This window comes from Seriola lalandi, unplaced genomic scaffold (assembly GCF_002814215.2).
Source record: "Seriola lalandi dorsalis isolate HSWRI2012SDOR001 ecotype SW California unplaced genomic scaffold, Sedor1 jcf7180002055008, whole genome shotgun sequence".
NCBI classification, from domain to species: domain Eukaryota; kingdom Metazoa; phylum Chordata; class Actinopteri; order Carangiformes; family Carangidae; genus Seriola; species Seriola lalandi.
Window position 1 is genome coordinate 2,916,017 of NW_019525551.1, and position 20,061 is coordinate 2,936,077.

Here is a 20,061-nt window from a genome sequence, read left to right on the forward strand (position 1 = left end):
GCTACACTGACTTGTAACTGACATCACTAATATTAATTACTAATAAGTCTGAGCTAGCCAAAAATGGTCAGTATATTACTCTAGGAACTGCTAGCATTAGTGCTATCTTAGGTTAGTTTAGCTAGGCAGCCACCTAACACTACCTGATCTAGCTGCTGGTATGTTTACTAAGGAGTTACACACACAATGGTGTATATCAACTTCCTTCAAAGATACCTCACCTCTTCTGTTTTTTCTACTGTTCTTCTTGGCATACAGAAGTTCTCTGTCAATCTTTTTCTTCAAATGTTCTTTCTTTTCCATCAGCAGCGCCTCTCCCTGTAGAAGTTTCTCAACCTCTTCTTCTTCAGAAGGCTTCTTTGTCACCTTTTCTCCTCCACTGAACATCTTATTAAATAAAGACATCTGTGACTTGCTTCCTGAAAAACAGAGACAGCTTAACTGACCGGGCTCACGTCCCTGGCCCTTGCACTGAGTGAACACAGCTGCCTGTAATCTAGGGCCACTTTCAAAAGAAAATACGTGTATTTAAGCAATATCACAGGACACGGAGTGATTTTGTAGTGATGAATACCAGCACGGCTGATATTTGGTCGTAGGTGCGAGGTCGCAAACCGAATTCAAATGTTATTTCTGGAAATATATTCATCTTTGCAAAGTTTGTTACAATCTAAGGTAGATAAGGACCGTTAATATAACGCTAATTAACTGTTAATAGAACACCTGTAAAGCGGAGTGATACATGTAGTTAAAAGTCCCAGTGCTGCAATTCGACTTTGCGATATCCAGCAGCTAAAATAAGACAAACGTCAATTTATTTTTTTCCCGCCTCTATGAAAGAAAAGACGCTGTTTGTGTGAACTACTTGAACATTTATTAAAAACGAGCCCTGTCTACAGATGAAACAAGGACGTTATAAATATAATTCATATTACGGGGGGGGGGGGGTGAAAAAAACCACCTAGCTAATAACAATAGTGACTACGCGTTTGGAGGTTGACTGCTAGTGCTGAAAAGGATAAACTATTCTTACCTGGCATTAATAAGTCATGGTTTTAGCTCACTAATGTGACAGTAGGTGGCAGGATTGCACCTGAGCAGGATTCAACAAATGAAGAAGAGACGAAGAAGAATACTATTTCTGATCACGTGACTATTCTTAAACCAGGAAGTCCTGTGTCAGATACACGGTTAAATCAAAACAAATAAAGACTAGCCTGTTGCGGGGCTGAGAATTAATTTTCCCGTGATCATCTGAAATCACATTCGTCTTGACATGGATGGTATGTCGTGTTTTAATAGCTGAATGGTCATGTTGATAGACTTTGTTTTGCTATACCATCAATCTAAAGACAGATAGCCAACATTAGCTTGTTAGCTTAGGTGGGTGGTTAGCTAGATTAGCTGTCAAACTGTTCTGATTCTCAGGTCGTTCGTTTCCAGATTGACAATTAATTTGGCCTACGGTTTCATTGAACATTTTGCCTTAACGCTGCCTGCCATTGAATCTTTTCTAAGCACTTGACTGCTGTGTGAGGAATGTCACACTCAAAATCTATTTTGTGTAGTCTCGACAAACGTAGACACATCTAGACACTCCATTAGATTTACACGAACAAAACCACGAAGACTTCTGCCTGATTGATAGAGTACCTTATAGCACCTATGATGGATGATAGTTTTAGTGACATTTTAAAATACCTATTTAAAAAATATATAGTAAACATTTGCAGTGAAAAGTGTTTTAACGCTTTCCCATCACTGGGTAACTGTAACAGTCCTTCCAGAGAGCAGACTTTTTTGTTGAATTGTACTGTACTGGTTGTTTTATATTTTGTTGATGTAATGGTTTTTTGTCTGAAAGCATTTCCCCCTTAATAATTGTATAGTTCAATAATTTCTACAGGTTTCAGGTTGTGTATTTGTTTATATTTTTAGTTTTTGGATAATACTAATTTTTGGAGCAGCTGTCTGATGCTCCCACAAAATCATAAGTGGCCCCCTGAGACAGTAGTCCCATTGACACATAATCTGACATGAAATATAATGCGTACATTGCCATTAAGGCCTACGTTAGACATTTCCAAGTGGGAACCGCCAATGTCAGGGTTCAGCAGAGACATAAAAAAAAAGATGAATATTTAGGTTATGTTATAATCAACATATTTTTAGCGTAGGTCAGAAGTTAAGGGCCCTTCTACACATTTCCCTTACTTTTTCACTCTGTTTTGCTCATGTTCAAGCAAAGAAAAGACAGCCAATAATTTTTCTTATCAGTTTGTCGGCAGTTTCAGACAATCAAATGCCAGTTTCACCAGACACTGTATGTATAATGTAGACTTGGTATATAGCTGTGTAACAGACAGTTCATTGACAGTGTACAATATATACTCTCCATATTTCTAACTCTTGTCTCTCACTGTTGCTCCACAGAAACACTCTTCCAGCTAAAGGTATGTGAAAAGGTTTAATCCATATCAGTTTGATAAAATTTGAAACTGAATTATTTATTAATTTTATTTACATCCTTCTCTTTTTGGTTTCCAGTTTACTTCCAAGCAACTTGAGAGATTGGCCAAGAAGGCAGAGAAGGAGTCCGAAAAGGAGCAGGCCAAGGTCAAGAAGGTAAGTAAACTGGCCCAAGCGTTGTGTTGGCTAAAAGGTTAAGATGTATACCTTGTCCTGTGATTGCAGTGCTCAATTCCGTCTTTATTCCATGTGCAGTCTCCCTCTCCCTTCATGCATTTCCATCTGCATCTGTACTCTCTAATAAAGGCAAAATGCCAAAACAGTAATCTTACAAAAAAAAGGCCAAGTCACAGTAAGTGCAATTATATAAATAAGGGGGATGTGGACAGTGGATAAATAAAGAAAATGAGCAGAGGGAAAAAGTGAATTGTAAGCAACAGGGATTGGGTGGAGTCCAACCAGCAGTTAGACTACCAGCAATTTTCAGTTTCAGTAACTGCTCTATCTTTAGCGCAAGTGAACAATGTAAAACGTCCAGATTGGTATCATCTACACTTGGAATCTCTCTGCCATCTTTTCTGCAGTTTGCAGTTGGCCTGGAGAGGGTGATGATTATGTTTGGGTGTGGCTGTTCATGTCGTATCTATATCTCTTTTTTATTATCTACAGAGCCCCAAACTGACAAAAGACAGTAATAAATACTACAAGTAAAAATACTCTTTATTTGACTAAATACTAAATATAGGGATTAAAACTAAATGCATGAATAGATAATGCAGTTAAATAATTAAAATGGATTGTAAAAAGAAATATAAAGCTCTCTACTTTTCCTTGTATTTCCAGTCAGTTGATGAAACTAATGAAAGATAGATGAAATTGTAAAATGAAAAACATTTAAAAGTATTTCAGCAACTTATTTGAAATAATGTAAAAAAAAAACAAAAAGAATGAAAGGATCAGTAATATATCTTACTGTAGCTTCCACACATATATATGCACACTGTATCCCAATATCTGCACAAAAGGAATGCACCTACAAAACGTATGTGAGTTTTTTATGCGTCACTGTGAATTAATTTAATTGATTTTTAAACAACTGATTATATGATAATATATATATAAAACAACTGGTAGTTACATTTTTAACAGGTAACAAACAGTAATATTTATTGATATATTCAGTTAGTTTTACTGCCTTTTGTCAGTTTTGGGGCTCCATAATTGGAACTTTGTAATCAGTAGATTATCTGTGCACCTGTTACTGGCACACCTCAGTCAGCAGGGGGCAATACAACTTAAACATTGAACAAATTGTGCCTCGCTTGTTCTGGGAAATTGATGTGTCACTATTTTCTTAATGGGTTATTGTTTTTAGAGATAAATATTTCTGCTATATGGTTATTGGGCATCTCTGTTCGTTTTTAAATGAATGTTTGGTTTAGAGATTACAGAAGAGAGAGAGAAGAGAAGAGATCATTTCTCTCATGGAACTGCTTTGATCGTCCCCACTGGGACCTGTATGCACAACAGGCTTCCCATGACACAGAGGTGAACCTCGAAAAATAGACAGCCACTGTGCTTTTTTACATCAACAGCTGCATGGAAAAAGTCACAGTGGACAAGGAAAAAAGATGTTTCTAAACTTGAAACCATGGGGCAAAATCCAGTGACACTAGTTTAAAGTGTCGCCAAGTCAAACCAGAAAAAAGGCTAAAAAAATGCTCAAGACATCTGCAGACAACGTACAGGAGATCACTTCACCAGCACTGACACTAGGAGCATTTGGCAAGACGTCAGGACTACCACTGACTACAGGAGCCTGTCTGCCCCAACAGTGATGTCACACTCGCTTTGAAAGTGGTAATAATGTGACAAACGCAAGAATCCCATCCATAGGTTCTCACACTGAGCGCACAGGATGTACTGATGTTCCAGGATGGGTAGTTATGCAATGTGCAGGGCAGGAAGTTAACTGGCCTTAGGTCAGTCATCATAGTGCCAGTGCCAAATAAAACAAATGTCAGAAAAACAGTTATCATCCAGTTGTCCTCGCATCAACAATAATGAACTGCTTTCAAGGTCTGGTCCTCTCCTACATCAGGGCCACTGTCCCTGCCTCTCTGGACTTACACCAGTTTGCATATAGAACTAACAGATCCATTTCTCTGGCTCTTCACACTGTCCCGACTCACCTGGAAAAACAGGGCACCATTCACAGACTACAGCTCTGCTTTGAATACTCTGAATTCATCCACAGCGACCTAACCTCCAAACTACACCAGATCAGCCTCGGCTCATTATTATGTAACTGGATCCTGAACTTCCTGTCAGAGCATCCTCAGGCGGTGAGACTGGGCCCCCACCTCTCCTCCCTTATAACTCTGAGTACTGGCACATTCTCCCATTCTCTGCTCCTCGCATGACTGTGTTCCTGCTTTCACCACAAACACCACTGTAAAGTTTGCAGATGACACAACAGTGATTGGGCTGATCTCCAACAACGATGACTCAGCGTACAGAGCCTACTGGTGCGCTGGTGCTCAGAGACAGGTTGTTCAGAGCTGGGTGTGTCGAGCTTCATGTTTTTGGGCTCCAATCTCACAGGAGCCCACATGGTCCACTGTGAGATTGCACTGATATAAAAAACAAACAAACACAGCAACAGCTGTTATTCCTGAGGACGCTGAAGAAAGCTGGTCGGCGTACGGTCGGCAGCTGGTGACCCTCAACCGCTGCTCCACAGAGAGGATCCTAACATACACTGCGTCACTGTGTGGTGTCCTATCAGCTGCTGATAGGACAACTCTTCAGCAGGTCCCACACAAGATGGCTGGGATACAGCTCGCAGCCCTGGAGGACATTTACAGTTCACACTGCCCCAGAAAAGCTGCCAGCATCTGTATGGACTCATCTGTTCGAACTTCTTCCAACTGGCAGGCGTTATAAAGGCAACCACACCTGCACCTCCAGACTGAGGAATAGCTTCTGTACCAAAGCCATAGCTGCTCTGAATCAATCCATCAAGTATCCCCCATTAAGTGTCTGACTGATTACAAAACTATTACAACTGACTTCACATACATACTCATACTACACTATACTGTAAGGGCTTTAGACATTCACCTACATTAGCACCCTAGGCTAATTAGCGAGCAAGCTCCCAAGTTAGCAAACAAACCCTGTCAATCATCAACTGAATAACTACCTTTGACATTTCAAAGGCAAATGCTTTAATCACTTTACCTTAAAGCTGCCACTTTAGTCATCTCAATGTGCGCTCGAGCTGATATAAGCTAACTAGTTTACTGGGAGTGTGACGGTGAGCTTATTGCAAAAACAGACATTTCCTTGCCAGAAATGTTGGCCATCTTGGAAATGGCTGCCATCTTGAATTTTCGAGTGGGTACCGTGTTCTATCAAAAACAGTAACACCCAAGGAGGATTTGTGCCAAGTTTAATACTTGTTTCCTCATTTCAAAGATTTCCCTGAAATATGTAGTTACCTGCTGCTTTATATTCCCTCTTTTATGGCATTAAGTACAAAAGCTCTCTGGTCCTCATTGGCCTCTCTCACTGACCAGAGATATTTCCCTGCTGAGTCATGATAGTCTTCACTTGTCATATACAGTTTAACAGGTCACATGCTTTTAAATAAGGATCTATTGTTGCAATTACTATTACCTATTATTACCAACTTCATATGAGCCACACTTTTCAAGATGTTGTACACACAATTAAATTACTGGAAAAGAAAAGCAGAAAATAAACAATAAAAATATTAGTCATGGCTAAAACAAACAAGATGGCTGGCCTCATGTTATCAGCCAGCACAGTCTACAACACTGACATTCAGTTCAGCGCCTTTGCCGACTTCATTTATAAAAAAGGTCTTCTATACAGTGTTACATACAAAAGGCGAATTGCACATGCAGCTTATGTCTTTGTCTCTGTCATCAGGCTTTGCAACAGAAAAACGTGGAATGTGCCAGAGTTTATGCAGAGAATGCCATCCGGAAAAAAAATGAAGGTCTTAATTGGCTGCGCATGTCGTCACGAGTGGACGCGGTGGCCTCTAAAGTCCAGACTGCTGTCACCATGAAGGCAGTAAGTTACTGTGTTCCATCATCTCATTAACATATTCTGCATTAGATTACACTTAACTATACATTCAAAATGCAGGTTTATAAAGTGAGTTTTTTCATATGACCTCATCACATTATTTCTGCTATTTTGATAAGGTTGGGGGGTTGGAGATGAGATTTTTTTTTTTTTGTCTTTCAAGAATGAGACAAATGTATAATAAATGTATCTGATTTTTTCCTTTAGGTGACCAAAAGCATGGGCCAGGTGACCAAGGCCCTGGACAAAGCTCTGAACTCAATGGACCTCCAGAAGGTCTCTGCGGTCATGGATAAGTTTGAAAGTCAAGTACAGAACCTTGACGTCCACACCTCAGTGAGTGGCTGCAGACAATGTGCATTTCTGCTTGCAGTACCTGTATTTTCATACACTGTTTTGGTGAAGTGCTAAGTGAGTTTAAAAAACTCTGTATGGTTAGATATGCTGTTGTGGCATTGAGGAGGACTTGACAAGTCATGTCTGAATTAAAGTCATAAAACTCAAATCATAGACTTTCCTTTTTTTCTTCCCATCCATCCCTCTCTTTTGTACACCAGGTGATGGAGGACTCCATGAGCTCGGCGATGACACTGACCACGCCTCAGGACCAGGTCGATGACCTGATTCACCAAATAGCAGAGGAGAGTGGGCTGGAGGTGATGGACCAGCTCAACCAGCTGCCAGCGGGAGCCACCTCATTGGGTGGAGAGAGCGCACGCCAAGAGAAGGAGGACCAGCTGTCTCGACGGTAAGGACCAGTGTCTGTATTTGATGCAAGATAATATGTGCCGTCCCATAACTACTGAGGGACGGGTTAGAAGCAATGTGTGTGTCTACATCATGTTTCCTTTAACAAGACACTAAATCTTCCCATTCTTCAGCAGGATAACCAGTGGAACATGTTTTCAGTTAGATGAGGGCATGAGAACCGGAAATTAGATTGCACAGCACACTAATATACACACACACAGGACATGACTGTTGTGTCTGTAAAGTCATGAGTGATCAAGAAAGATAAGATGTGTTGAGCCCAAATAGAGAAGCTCAAAGACAGAAGGAAGATGCTGCATTGTAGAGATATGGGTCAAACGAACAGTGGTTTTTGAAGTAGTTACAGCAGTGTCATATTTACAAAAAGCTAACTTTAAAATAAAAATAGAGAAACTAAGAACAGAAAGGACAATAGACGTGTTGCTCCTTAAACATGTTTTAATACGTTATGTTAATATGTTAAATATGTTATGGTTTTAGACTGTTTTTGGACAAAACAAGCAATTTGAAGATGTCACTGTGGACAAGTTTTATATATCAAAATTGATCAAATATGTCGTCAACAGATTCATTAATAAAGGAAATAATTATTTTATTTTTTTTTATCTTTAATTAAGTTACATCTTCAGGTATTTCTATTTCTAGGTGGGACCTGACATGGGGACCAGCTTTCACATGGCAACCTGTTGGCTTATCATTAAAATCATCAAAACATGTTCACGTTTATATATTATATATTGTATCTATGTGTATATACTGTATATGTGTATATATATACAGTATATATATATATACATTTATCTGTCTTATTCACAGTATAGCAACATCTCTGATGTATTTATATTGTCTCACAGTGTATATAATCATATAATATCTATGTATACCGTCAACCAATTTCCCCTTCAAATAAAGTGTAAAACTGACAGTTATGAATGTAATTCAGTGCGCTGCACCTGTAAGGCTTTTATTTCATTTCATAAAAGCTCAAACGGTTAAACTCTCCCGTGTTTTGCCTCCCTCCAGTTTGGCTGCTCTGCGGAACTGAGGGCTCCTCTAGCAGCGGTGACGGGGCTCACCGCTGCGTGGAAGCAGACGTGCTTAACGACGCCGTCAGGAGCTGTGTGTGTGTGTGTGTGTGTTTATGTTGAACTGTTCCTACCGGGAGGACTTAATGAGGCTATTGATTACCACTCCCCTGCTCTATAAATACACAGACACAACGGCTAGAAATACCACCTGAGGAGGTATGAGTCTCTCTCTGGTTCACCTTCCCGTTTCGATCCGTCTCTTCTCCTATTTCTGTTTTCCCCTCTAATTCCCCATTGGATCTCATCTTACCCTCCACTTTTCCCTTTTTCCTCCCTTTTTATCCCTTCTTCTCCACCACCACCTCCTCGTCTGTCTACGCCCTCCGTTTCCCAAATCACACATTTTGCATTTATGCTTTGTACAAAAAGAAAAACATTTTACAAACTGTTTGATTTACAATGATGAAAGTAAAGAGTTTTAATGAGCAGTTATAGTAATTATAACGGAGGTGGCCCTGTCATAAGGTGAAGGGCGAGTCAAAGATATGTGTACATGTTGTTTTCAAGTATTTTGGGGATCTGTCTGTGGGAAATTGTTTCAATGGACAATTCTGTTGGGAGGAAGGAGACAGAGATTGAATGGAACAAAAATATCCTCTAACTTTAAAGTAAGTTTAAAGTAAAGTTTTAGTTTAAATTGGTGGCATGTTGCTAACACTAAGACATCGTCTCCTTCCTTCCTCAAATCTGCCCAAGTATCAACCGCTTCTCGACACCATTATAGACATTGTATAAAACAAATGACAGTCCTCCCAACTTTTGTTTACCAATGTCAAAATGGATTATGTTTGTTTTCTTTCTTTTCGTTATTATTCAGATATGTTGGTGATTATTTCTCATGCCTGTCTTCAGACTTTATTGCTTTGAACGCCTTATTTGGGATGCAGGTGCTTGCATAGGCGCTTCCCTCAACAGTGCCTGAAGGACAGTAGTTTAGAGATATGTCTTTAACTCTGTAGCGTGAAGTTGCCTCATCTCTTTTTGGTTTTGGGTGTTTGATTTGAGGTGTTGACACTCTCCCCCAGCAACATTGAAACCTCATTCAGATATTTTTAGAAGCGTCTCTGTCTCAAAATAACCCGATGCCCACCTGTCTCAGTTTCATCCTGGACTGTTTGAGGAGTAAGACGTCATCTCAGAACAGGGATGCACACGCTGGATCTTTTTTTTTGTTCTTAATTTGACAAGAATCAGTTTCTCTTCCTAATTTGCCTTGTAAACCACACATTTGCTTGAATGTTCATTTGTTAGGTTTCAGGTAAAACGCTGGAGATGTGCTGGAAGATGTTTTGCATCATGAGCAGGACAGATTTAAAGACTGAAGAATAAAATGTACAAAGGCATCCGAATATGTTTGAGTTAACAAAAGACGGGGACCTTTTTTTCTTTTGTTTTTTGAGGTCATAGGTCTCTGTTGAGTTGCCTGTTAAGTGCTTTGACTGGTTTTGATGCTTCCCTCTTTGCGCATTCAGTGTAGACATGAGTAAAGGGGCGGGCAGGCCGGAGCCAGACTTCCACCTATGACAGAGCAGCTTCACCCTCTGGATAATCTTTTCAGTTCTCTGTCCATTTTAACACAGGGAGGGTTTATTTATACCGAAAGTTCACTAGACTTTGCAGCACTTTTGTTTTGTATATCTATCTTGTGAAAATAAAATCTTGCCCTCTGATGCAGTCTTTCATTTCAGAACACTCCACACAGCATACGAATGAATATATAAACACAGAAAATGGCAAAAATAAATGCACATAAAACAAAAAAGTTAAAACAACGGTAATGTCACAATAAAGGGTGAAAAAGGTTTAATATTCAAGATTCAAACAGCCTCCAGAATGTACCATTGCTGCTACTGTGGACACCAAGGACTCCCATTCCACCCATTACTTCATTCATGAGCAAAACTAACAATGTTTCCATCAACTTGGTGTAAATATTATATCTGCTTAACATCAAAATAGTAGCGTTGACACTGAGCATGTTAGCATGAATCAAATGTTTCTGTGTCAGGTGAAGGGTGTTGCTCGTATATTATCACAAACTCTGGTCTGTGCACCTCTGACTTTTTTAAGCTCTTTGCTTTGGTTTTCTGTCTCATCAACCTTGTTTCAAGCTGCAGCAGCAGAAACTCATAAACCAAAGATTTCTCACTGGAGTTGATGAAAATCAAAGCAGAGCTTAAAGGAGAGTGAATATCGGACTTAAATTCATCAGCTGGGCTCAAAAACAACTCCAAGTGTATGCTAATAATGCTCTGTGTCTGCTTGATGTGTGAATGTTCGATACAACCATTTTGTGTGGTGGTGATGATGTCGGTGCTGTTGTAATAAATCCCAGGTCTGAGCTGTGGTCTGACTCACCAGTGCCTGAAGAAGAGGCAACAGCGACCCAGCTCTGCAGCAGGAGGGCGTTTTCTTCAAGCTGGCAAGTGGCCTGGCTAACCCAGCATTAGTGCCACTCAGGAACCCGGCCCCACAGCCCACTGGCTATCTGACCGGCATGTGAGTGGCACTTGCCCCCTCAGCAGTGTGGCTGTAGCTCTGCTTCACAAAGACAGACTGTGACTTAGAACAAACAGTCAGACTTCAGATAGACTGAGTCTAAATCCGTCTGTTGCACAAAGCAGTTTAGTTCTTGACTATCTTAAGCCGGACTGTGGTACAATGAATTTTAGGTAAATTCATTTTCAATATAAAAAAAAAATGGCCGGCCGAGGAACAGCAGCCAACAGTCTGTTTACCTCAGCAGGAAATGTTTGTCTTTTGGAAGAATTCAACAGCTACAAGGACGTTTACTTGAGAAATCGGGGGTAAGGCTCCAGTGTTTTTATCTTAAAATGAGTCAGTCTTTATTTTAGTGAAACAGTCTGACAAACATCAGACTGATCTGTGAGCAACATGAAGACTGGACCAACACTACAGAGCAGTCTGACACAGCTTGGTGAATGATGTTTCTGCTGAACACCACTGGCTGTTCAGCCCTCCCTCTCCAACCAACAGATCCACCATCAGAACTGATGTGTATAACTTTCAGACCATCATGTAGGGAGATTTACAGGAAGTGTAATAGAGCAGTTTAATAATGAATGAATAAAATGAGACATTTTTTTTTAAATTTAATTTAAATGGAAAGATAGACATTTCTTTAGGTCTCTTTAAGCTGAATTATTCTACGGCCTCCACAGACATTAGCTGTAGCTAGCTAGCAACATTTACATGTGACTGATTTAATAACTCACCAGGTTCTTTCTGTTATTTTCCCCCCGACTCATTATCCTTCCTATATAAATATGTTTATGAAGTGGACTCAGGAAAAGTGCAAACTATTTGCTCAACTTGGAACATTTTCATTTGGTACAGATGCTTTGCTTCAGTTTGTGCCTCCCAGAGTGAAACTGTATCTATATCCACATCCTTCCCGTCTTTGCATTGCCTTATTATATATCAGCTCCAACATGAGTTTTTCAGGCAGGTGGGCTTCCTGTCTGCAGTGTTTATAAAATCCTGGCTACGGCCCTGTTAGTGACCAGCTGATACCGGGCTGTCTCACCGAGGGCAACACTTGTGTGGAGACTGGTGCTACAGTAAATTGGCATTTGAGGACAATACTTTTAGATTAGTCGTCATGGCTGCTTATGATCTCATTTGCAACACGACACAAGGCAGATCATAACCACTGCTCTGAGATGGTTCATGAATATTCACACAGATGCAGTGAGTTCACACACAGAGGTAAATACAGGCTGCCGTGTTCCCTGGGCACACAGCAAAACTGCAGCACGTACAGCAAATATTCCTGTAATTTCTCACTGAAGTCATCACTGGGGAAAGCGATGGAATGTAACTGAGGAGCTGTTTATATTTCCTCTTCACTCTTTCTCTGTTGCTCCCTCCTGCTGTCTCTCTCCCTCGCTGTTTGTGAAATAAGTCATGAGGTAAATTATCATTCCATTGCTAAATAATTAGACAGCCCAGGGAGGGCAGCAGCACAAGTGCATGCCTGACAGCCTCACAACAACTGGCTGTCACGCCACGAAATGTCAAAGAAGAGGCCAGAGCAATCACCCCAGCAGGTTGTCTTGGCGTGCACTGAGTGTTTCCACTGAGGACTCCCCCGCCTTTTCTTTTTCTAGAAGCCTTGACTTAGCCATGGTGACAGAAGGAGGACGCACAACTCATGAAAACACAATAGATGATGAATAAGCTGTCCCAGGACTGACTTTAACACAGTGAGCAGTGCTAGTTAATATCCAGATAAGCCTGGGTGGTTGCTCTCACTGGAAAATACTGACCCAGTGAACTCACTGACCCCTCCACTGGGGAAGTGGTTGTGATCTGAAAATGGTTTTTAAATATGTGAATGACTCCCAGCATGAGCCTGTTACTATAAAAAGAGAAGCCTACACTGGAATTCCCCCTTAATGACCGAGATGGGACCGCGATGGCAGTGTCAGGTTTCCTCGTTGTGCCTGCTGTTTGTGTATGACAAGCGAACAATAGTGTACTTGGCTGCAGGTCTGTAAGTTGACGCTGCTCAGGGAGTGTGAATGTGATGATACTGCAGTGATCAATGGTCAGGAAACAGAAACTGACTGTGGATACCTGGATTAAGTGAGCAATAGAGAAGAGCAGTGTAATTTACATGTTTGCAAAAGACAATGAGAAATACTACGTGACAGTGAAAGTGAGAGATGAGAATCAACATGAACACCACATCCCCAGTGTGGATAACTTTAACATGCTGTGGTTTGTTTATCACATCATCATCACGTTTTCAGTCTCGAGCCATTCCACCATTTTCCTTTGCTCAGAAAATTAAATACATGCCCCCCCCCCCCTGTCTATGTATGATGGATAATCCCTGGCTGCGCCCCACGCCCCCATGTGGATACTAATCACGGTGTTCCCTCTCCCATGTGACCGCCCCTGCTCATTGGCTAAGGAGAGTTGACGCTTTGGGCCGCTCCGGCTGGATTAATGAAGCGCTCCGTCAAGGTAGCCAGAGTTATTCGGAGAGAGGGAGACAGACAGGAAGTAGTAGAAGTTTTATTTAAAAAAGAAACGCATACAATTTGTTATAAATAGAGGTGAGTGTGTGTGTACATAACAATTTGGAGAAACAAGGTTTGGTAAGAAAACATTAAGGTCAAGTGTGTCAAGTTTCATGGAAAAACTGAATTCCTGAGCCCTTACTCCCCCCTGCTCCTCTGTGTAGGGGTTTTCTATGTTAGCATACTTCCTGGCCTAAGGTTTACAGTGAGGTAGTTTGATTAAACACATGAAGTTAGGAATATCCAACATAAAATCTAAAAACTGCAAAAAGCAGATTTTGACACAGAATTCCTCCTCATGAAAGGGCTTCGGGATCATGATATAATTTTGTGATTTAATAGTGTTTTCTTTCTTTTCTGAGTTACTGTGTTTGTATCTGTTGCTCTCACATAATGAAGTTGAATTAAACAGAAATGAATCAATCAAGCAGAGCCCCAGCTAAGTCCCTTATCATGCCATCTGATGATAAACTAGCACAAACCTGCTGATAGAGATTTCCAGCCATGACATACTGTACCATATGAGAGTGTGATTAAATACTACCAGTTTATTTCTGTTCTTTTCCCTCAATAAAAAAAAAGTAATATAAATTGCAAAATTACGACAAATATGAAACAACAATGTACTGGAGTTTGAATTTTACGAAAAGCCACACAGGGTACATCCATGCCCCCCTTCTGCCAAATTTTGTGATTAACCATTGTAATTTAATTGATAAAAAATGTAGTAACAAATTAATCAGTACTGTTTTAAAATCAATGTTTTTTCATGACTACAATTGAGGATTACTAACTCATACTATGGATAAAGTATCTTTTAAATATATCAATTGGCCTATCTTCCCAAAGGTGAAGGAGACTCATTTTAAAATCATTCACAAGATATACCCAGTGCCAGATTTTCTTAAAAAGAGATTTAAATTTGTAGTAGGCCCTTGTACCGTTTGTTATGAGTCAGATGAAACACTAAGAACATGTTTTTTTTTTATCATGCCCTGCATCTAAAAGGTTTTGTTCAGACATTAGAAATTGGTTATCACTTAAAATAAAATTTCCCATATTCTTACAATGCGAGAACAGTTCAAAATAAAACGCTCTTATAGATACATTTTGATGCTTGCCCCTCTACAGGACCCCTCCTTTATATTATTATAGGTCAAGTCAGTTGTCGACTGTATCCAGTTGTTAAGCCAACCTCAAGTCCCACCAATGTTTCTCGATAATAAAAAGGGCTATTATTTTGGTATTTCGTGACCGGAAGTCAGGCTTTTACTGAAGCTAGCTTAACTGAAATAGCTCTGAGCCGCAAGCAAACCGCAGCTGAGCTACGATGCTCACTGTTCCCATTAACCGGGGAGACAAAAAAAACGGAAGACGAGGCGAGGCTTCGGTTTGTCAAAACGGACATCGTAGCGTCGAGCAGACAAAGGAAGAGCCGTGAGAGACCTGTGTGAGTGTGTGTGTTTCCTGTGTGCCGGGGGCTGCTGCTGTAGAGCTGGGCTCGGACAGGGCGGGGTGATGTTCAGGTTCCGGTATAAAGGCAGCGAGAAAATGAGAACCAGACAAGATGTGGAACCGGCTGCCGACGCTGTCGTTTTATATCGGAGACTAGAATGAGAAGTTTACTGTTGTGGTGTAACAGGGCGGCGGTGTAACCGTCTGGGGAGGCCGCTGGCGGGGGAGAAGCGTGTCTCTGCGGCGTCCCTCCACCCCCTGTCAGTCAATAACATGAGGACGCTATTTACACTCTGTTGTCTCTTCCTTATCACCGGCGGAGCGGACCGGGTGTGGGCCACCGGAAACCTCACTGTCGACAGCAGCAACCAGACCAACCTGACGGCCGACAGCAGCAGTAGCAAGTATATCAGAATCGGGGACGGGTCATCGCAGGAATTTGAGTTTCCTGAAAACACCAACGGCGTGATTGTAATCTCCAGCCAGTATCGGAGCGCCGCGGCCAGCAGGAAGGGCCGCCAGAGCTGGAAGCAGACGGTGACAGTCCGCTCGATGGACCCAGAGGTCCTCTCAATCCTTAATGTTACGGATAGCGGCCACACAGGTCTAGCCAAGAGCTACATTATCAGCATCCGCTCCGGGTTCCCAGGCACGGCTCAGCTGCAAATCCAGCTACTGGACCTGGACCGGGACTCGGTACCGGTTCTGATCGAGGAGAGGACGGACTACTCCATCAGAGTGGCGCCCGGTGATGATGACCCGGCCACCCGGCTCATCCAGTCGGGTGGCCTCTCCCATTTCTCTGAGAACCCTGTGTTGTTTGCCTTGCTGCCCCTCATCTTCGTCAACAAGTGTGCCTTTGGTTGCAAGGTGGAGGTGGAGGTGCTGCGGGGTCTGCTCAAGAGCCCGGTGCCACTGCTCTTGGGGGTGGTGGGCCAGTTCCTGTTGATGCCATTGTACGCTTACTGTGTGTCACAGCTGGCATCACTGCCCAAAGCTCTCTCCCTGGGCCTGGTCATCACCTGCTCTGCCCCAGGCGGCGGGGGCGGCTACCTGTACAGCCTGCTGCTTGGTGGAGACGTCACCCTGGCTATTTCCATGACCCTGGTCTCCACAGTGGTGGCGGCAGCAGCCATGCCATTGTCATCAGCTCTGTACGGCCGGTTGCTGGGCGTGCACGCTGCCCTGCATGTGCCGTTTGTTAAGATCCTTGGCACCCTCCTGTTCATCGCCATCCCCATCTCGCTGGGCATGCTGGTGAAGCTGCGCCTGCCCGCCCTCACGCGTGTCCTGCTAGCACTCATACGACCCTTCAGCTTTGTGCTCATTGTAGGGGGCATCTTCATGGCTTACCAAATGGGTGCATCCATCTTGGCCAATGTCAGGCCTCAGATTGTGGCAGTGGGGGTGACAGTGCCTTTGCTGGGGCTGGTGGTCGGGGCTGTCATGGCCAAGGTGTCCGGCCTGGCCCCACCACAAAGGAAGACGGTCAGTATCGAGGTGGGCGTTCAGAACAGCCTGCTGGCCCTCGCCGTCATGCAGCTGTCTTTCCGCCGAGCGGAGGCCGACTTCGCATCCCAGGCACCTTTCATCGTGGCCCTCAGCAGCACCTCAGAGATGTTGCTCATTGTTCTTGGATACTTTGCCCAGCGGAGGTTGTGTGGTTCTGCTGCCCCCAGGAGTGACGCTTGATTGTAGCTGCAGTTTTCTTTTTTCTTTTTTTTTTTGTTCTGAACTTTTTGAAGAATGAACCCTTTCAATCCTGTGGAAATTTGGTGTCCCACAGTCTTGGCTACAAGACGCCCAACTATCACCAATCCAGTCATCACTGTTGTTGTACACAGGACAGTGAATGGACTTTCTGTGATTCTTTTGTCGTTGTTTTCGTATTTTTCATGAAAACCAAAGGCCTTTTACCCCTCTGAGACCTTTTTGTGTTTATTTTACAAGATGTACTTTTTAAATCAGATTATACTGTGAGGTACTCAATGTAAATATTCCTAAAAAGAGAAATACCTATAAAAGAAAAGATATTTTTCTACCAGATTACTTTTTGTAATCAAAAAAGAAAAAAAATTGATTTGTATCATGTTTACAAGAGGTCCATGTGTCTTAGCACGGGGGGGGGGGGATTCAGGTGTAAAGAGGAATTGTGTGTGAATCAAATGGGAACATGATGATATTTTGAAAGTATTTGCTACTGATTGTGTTTCCTGGATCTGCAAATCCATGTACTTGAATATTAGAGAGGAAGAAAAAGTCAATAAAAACATTGTCAAAGCAGATTTCAGTTTGTTCATACCGTGTCAGCCGAGAAACGTGTGGAATAGGTCGGTGTTGCCGAAAGGCTGTTTTCAGTAACAAAACTGTGAAGCAGGCTGCAAGTTACCAGAATAACAAGCTGTGGTTGTTTGCACTCAGTGACTGTTGGGTGTCACAGATGGAGGAACTGATGGTTGTTCAGTATTTAGCATATTTGAAGAACGGTTTCACAGTATGTGTTGAAGTTCCTATGCAGAACATTTGGCTCATCTAACTACATTATTTATTTATTTATTTATTTATTTATATATATATATATGTGTGTGTGTGTCTTGTATTATATATTTATTATAGTTTTGGATAAATAATACTGGTACCAGGGTTGTATTTGTATATTCAGTAGGATTAACTTCACAATTTCACTTTTTTTTTTTTTTTTTTCACATCTGAAGCTGCATTCACATCCATTGAAACACAAACCACAAACATATATTCATACATCCCAAATGTGGAATTAAATGTTGCCTTTGCCTCTCATCGGCAACATGTGTAGTATATTGATTGACTGGTTGGTTGATTGATTGATTAAGACAAACCAAAGCATGCATAACAAATCAGATACTGACAGGGCCTCTTTTTAAAGGGCCAGTTCCTCCAGAAAACAAACAAAAACATGTTTTCACTGTTGTATAAGATGAGGTCGTTTTGGTTTAATGTGCTGAACTTTTAAATATTCTTTCTCAGACCTTTACTGAGGGATACTAAGTATGTTTACCCAAGTGCTAAGAACAATTCAGAGATGCTTCTTTGTGCTACTTCCACATAAGAGAACTTTTTCCACCACTGCTCAATACAATGGAGGTGAAGAGAATTTAGTTAGCGCTGTTATTAAAAAGTGGAAAGACTCAAGTGTGAAATGTCTGTCCAGAAAAGGTGTCCCAATTATGAATCCACAGAACACACTGTCAACAGCTCTCCCAGGGATTATATCTTTGGTACAAAATGCTTTCAGTTTAGTGTGGATTGTTCAGAGTCCTGGGAATATGGTCTCTCAAAAGCATTTTTGAAATGTATTTTTGTCACTGATTCAAGCACCACAGCCCTCCTTAGTTTGGGTTGGCTGCATTAGTGTCAGAGGCAGATGAAACCAAAAGGATCTGAGTTTTCTGAAAAGCTATCTGCTAGATACTAGTGGTGGTAAATGAGATGAGAAGTGTTTCACAGGAAGAGGTTAAATGATGTGACTCAGCGAGAAACGGAGTCAGTGTTGAATCAAAGAGCAGATTCAAAGGATGACATGAGGGGTATATGAAAGTACATGAAAAAGAAACCATGCAAAAGGTCATTATGGGCTGTACATCTGTGTAACATGCCTGCAGTTTAGTCACCTATTGTACCAGAGGACAAGGTCCAGTTTTTTATCAGCTTCCTCTCTGTTTGGCAGAACAGTGCGGCAGCTTTGTGTTTCAACAAGAGCTGAACTGTTGACTGTCGGGTTAAAATTCAGAAAATGCGCTCACAGCTCACAATCAACACAAACAACCTTCCCTTATCTGAGACACCGCTCGACGGGAAGGGAAGGGTTTTACATGTCATTTCTTTGTAAAGACTGCACTTCCTGTTTACGCAGCAAGAGCAGCAGACTTCATGTGCTTTCATTTACACGTTTTCTGAGGGGAAGTTTTGTAGTGGAAACAAGGGAGTCCAGGCCTGCCTGCTGTTTTGACTGAGCCCAGCAGATTTGCCTGAGCTCTCAGGAATGTAGCACAGCTGTAAAGCCTCCAGGCTGAGCTGAGGTTGTTTGGTAGAAGAGTTTCAGTCCGTTCTGGTGCGTTTCAACTCCTGTGGCCGCCTCACATAGGAGGGGGAGGTCCAGTTCTTTGTTCCTGACAAGGAAATGATGGTTTTCAAAATAGCAACATGATCTCTCTGAGTCACGACCTCTTCCCTCTCCCTCGTCCATTAAAACATTTCAGCTTTTTTTAGGATTACTATTGATTTTTGCCCTTCAGAGGCATGTGTCATGGACAGAACTGTTCCCTGACCTACATGGTTGTAACCACAGCTAAACACATCCACGCAATCAGTGGCAACTGACGATGTTTTTCATGAGGGCAAAGTCAGTGTTCTTTTTAAATTTCTAAATTTATTACATTTTGTTTTTCAAATCATTTTATTGTCATCTAGAATGAAAAAAAATCTTTCTATGAACAAGGTTCAGCTCCTATATTTGCTTGATTTTCATAATGAAGCCATTTTCCTCTGTCTTCTTTCCCAGTCATTGCTGTGACCATAATTTAACTATAAGTTTCAAAGTAGAAATCCTTTCAATTTTGCAAATGTACTGAATTGTGCAAATGTAGTTACACTCAGTGATTCAGAGATAGTCACAGGAGTAGCTGGACAGTTTGTCTTTCAGTGGGTGGATCACGTTTGTTCTTTCTGTCCTCGACATGAAATTCATGGTTGAATTTGGTGTTTTTCATATCTGGTGCTTTGTGTTTAAGCTAACCTGCTATTGAAGCTGGTACATTTTCATGCCACAATAATGATATGTGTTCCCGCAGCGCTTGTTACACACACACACACACACACACACACACACGCATGTGCACACACATGCAAACACATGCACACACAGGAAATCCTGCTGAGATCCAGATCCAGTCAGTGCTTAATCAAACCGTTGCCTACCTACTCAGCCGTCCAGTGACAGTGGCTCCCTTATGATTCAGACAAGAGCTGCCACTACAGCTGAAAGTGTGTGTGTGTGTCCTCAGATGTCAGTGTGTGTTGTTGCTCATGGTGCTGACAGCTGATGATGCTCTGCCTTGCTGGTAGATTTGCAC

The 20,061-nt window shown here is 41.8% G+C and overlaps 2 protein-coding genes across 2 annotated transcripts; both read left to right on the plus strand.

The window, feature by feature from the left end:
* Positions 1 to 1,131: 1,131 nt before the first annotated feature.
* chmp1a (charged multivesicular body protein 1A) lies at positions 1,132 to 10,117 on the plus strand. Its single transcript, XM_023397382.2, has 7 exons — positions 1,132 to 1,283; positions 2,434 to 2,453; positions 2,548 to 2,625; positions 6,427 to 6,573; positions 6,796 to 6,924; positions 7,146 to 7,336; positions 8,383 to 10,117. The coding sequence occupies exons 1-7, from the start codon at positions 1,277 to 1,279 to the stop codon at positions 8,402 to 8,404; spliced, it is 594 nt and encodes a 197-aa protein (XP_023253150.1). The 5' UTR covers positions 1,132 to 1,276; the 3' UTR covers positions 8,405 to 10,117.
* Positions 10,118 to 14,787: 4,670 nt separating this feature from the next.
* slc10a3 (solute carrier family 10 member 3) lies at positions 14,788 to 17,235 on the plus strand. Its single transcript, XM_023397320.2, has one exon. It carries the CDS (start codon positions 15,224 to 15,226, stop codon positions 16,640 to 16,642), a length of 1,419 nt encoding a protein of 472 aa, XP_023253088.1. The 5' UTR covers positions 14,788 to 15,223; the 3' UTR covers positions 16,643 to 17,235.
* Positions 17,236 to 20,061: the final 2,826 nt, after the last annotated feature.

Bases quoted from the DNA above. Each gene is read 5' to 3' on its own strand.
- chmp1a (XM_023397382.2), top strand. The intron at 2,454-2,547 runs GTATGTGAAAAG...TTTGGTTTCCAG, and splicing joins AAACACTCTTCCAGCTAAAG to TTTACTTCCAAGCAACTTGA. The intron at 7,337-8,382 runs GTAAGGACCAGT...GCCTCCCTCCAG, and splicing joins GAGGACCAGCTGTCTCGACG to TTTGGCTGCTCTGCGGAACT.
- slc10a3 (XM_023397320.2), top strand. From the start codon at position 15,224: ATGAGGACGCTATTTACACTCTGTTGTCTCTTCCTTATCACCGGCGGA.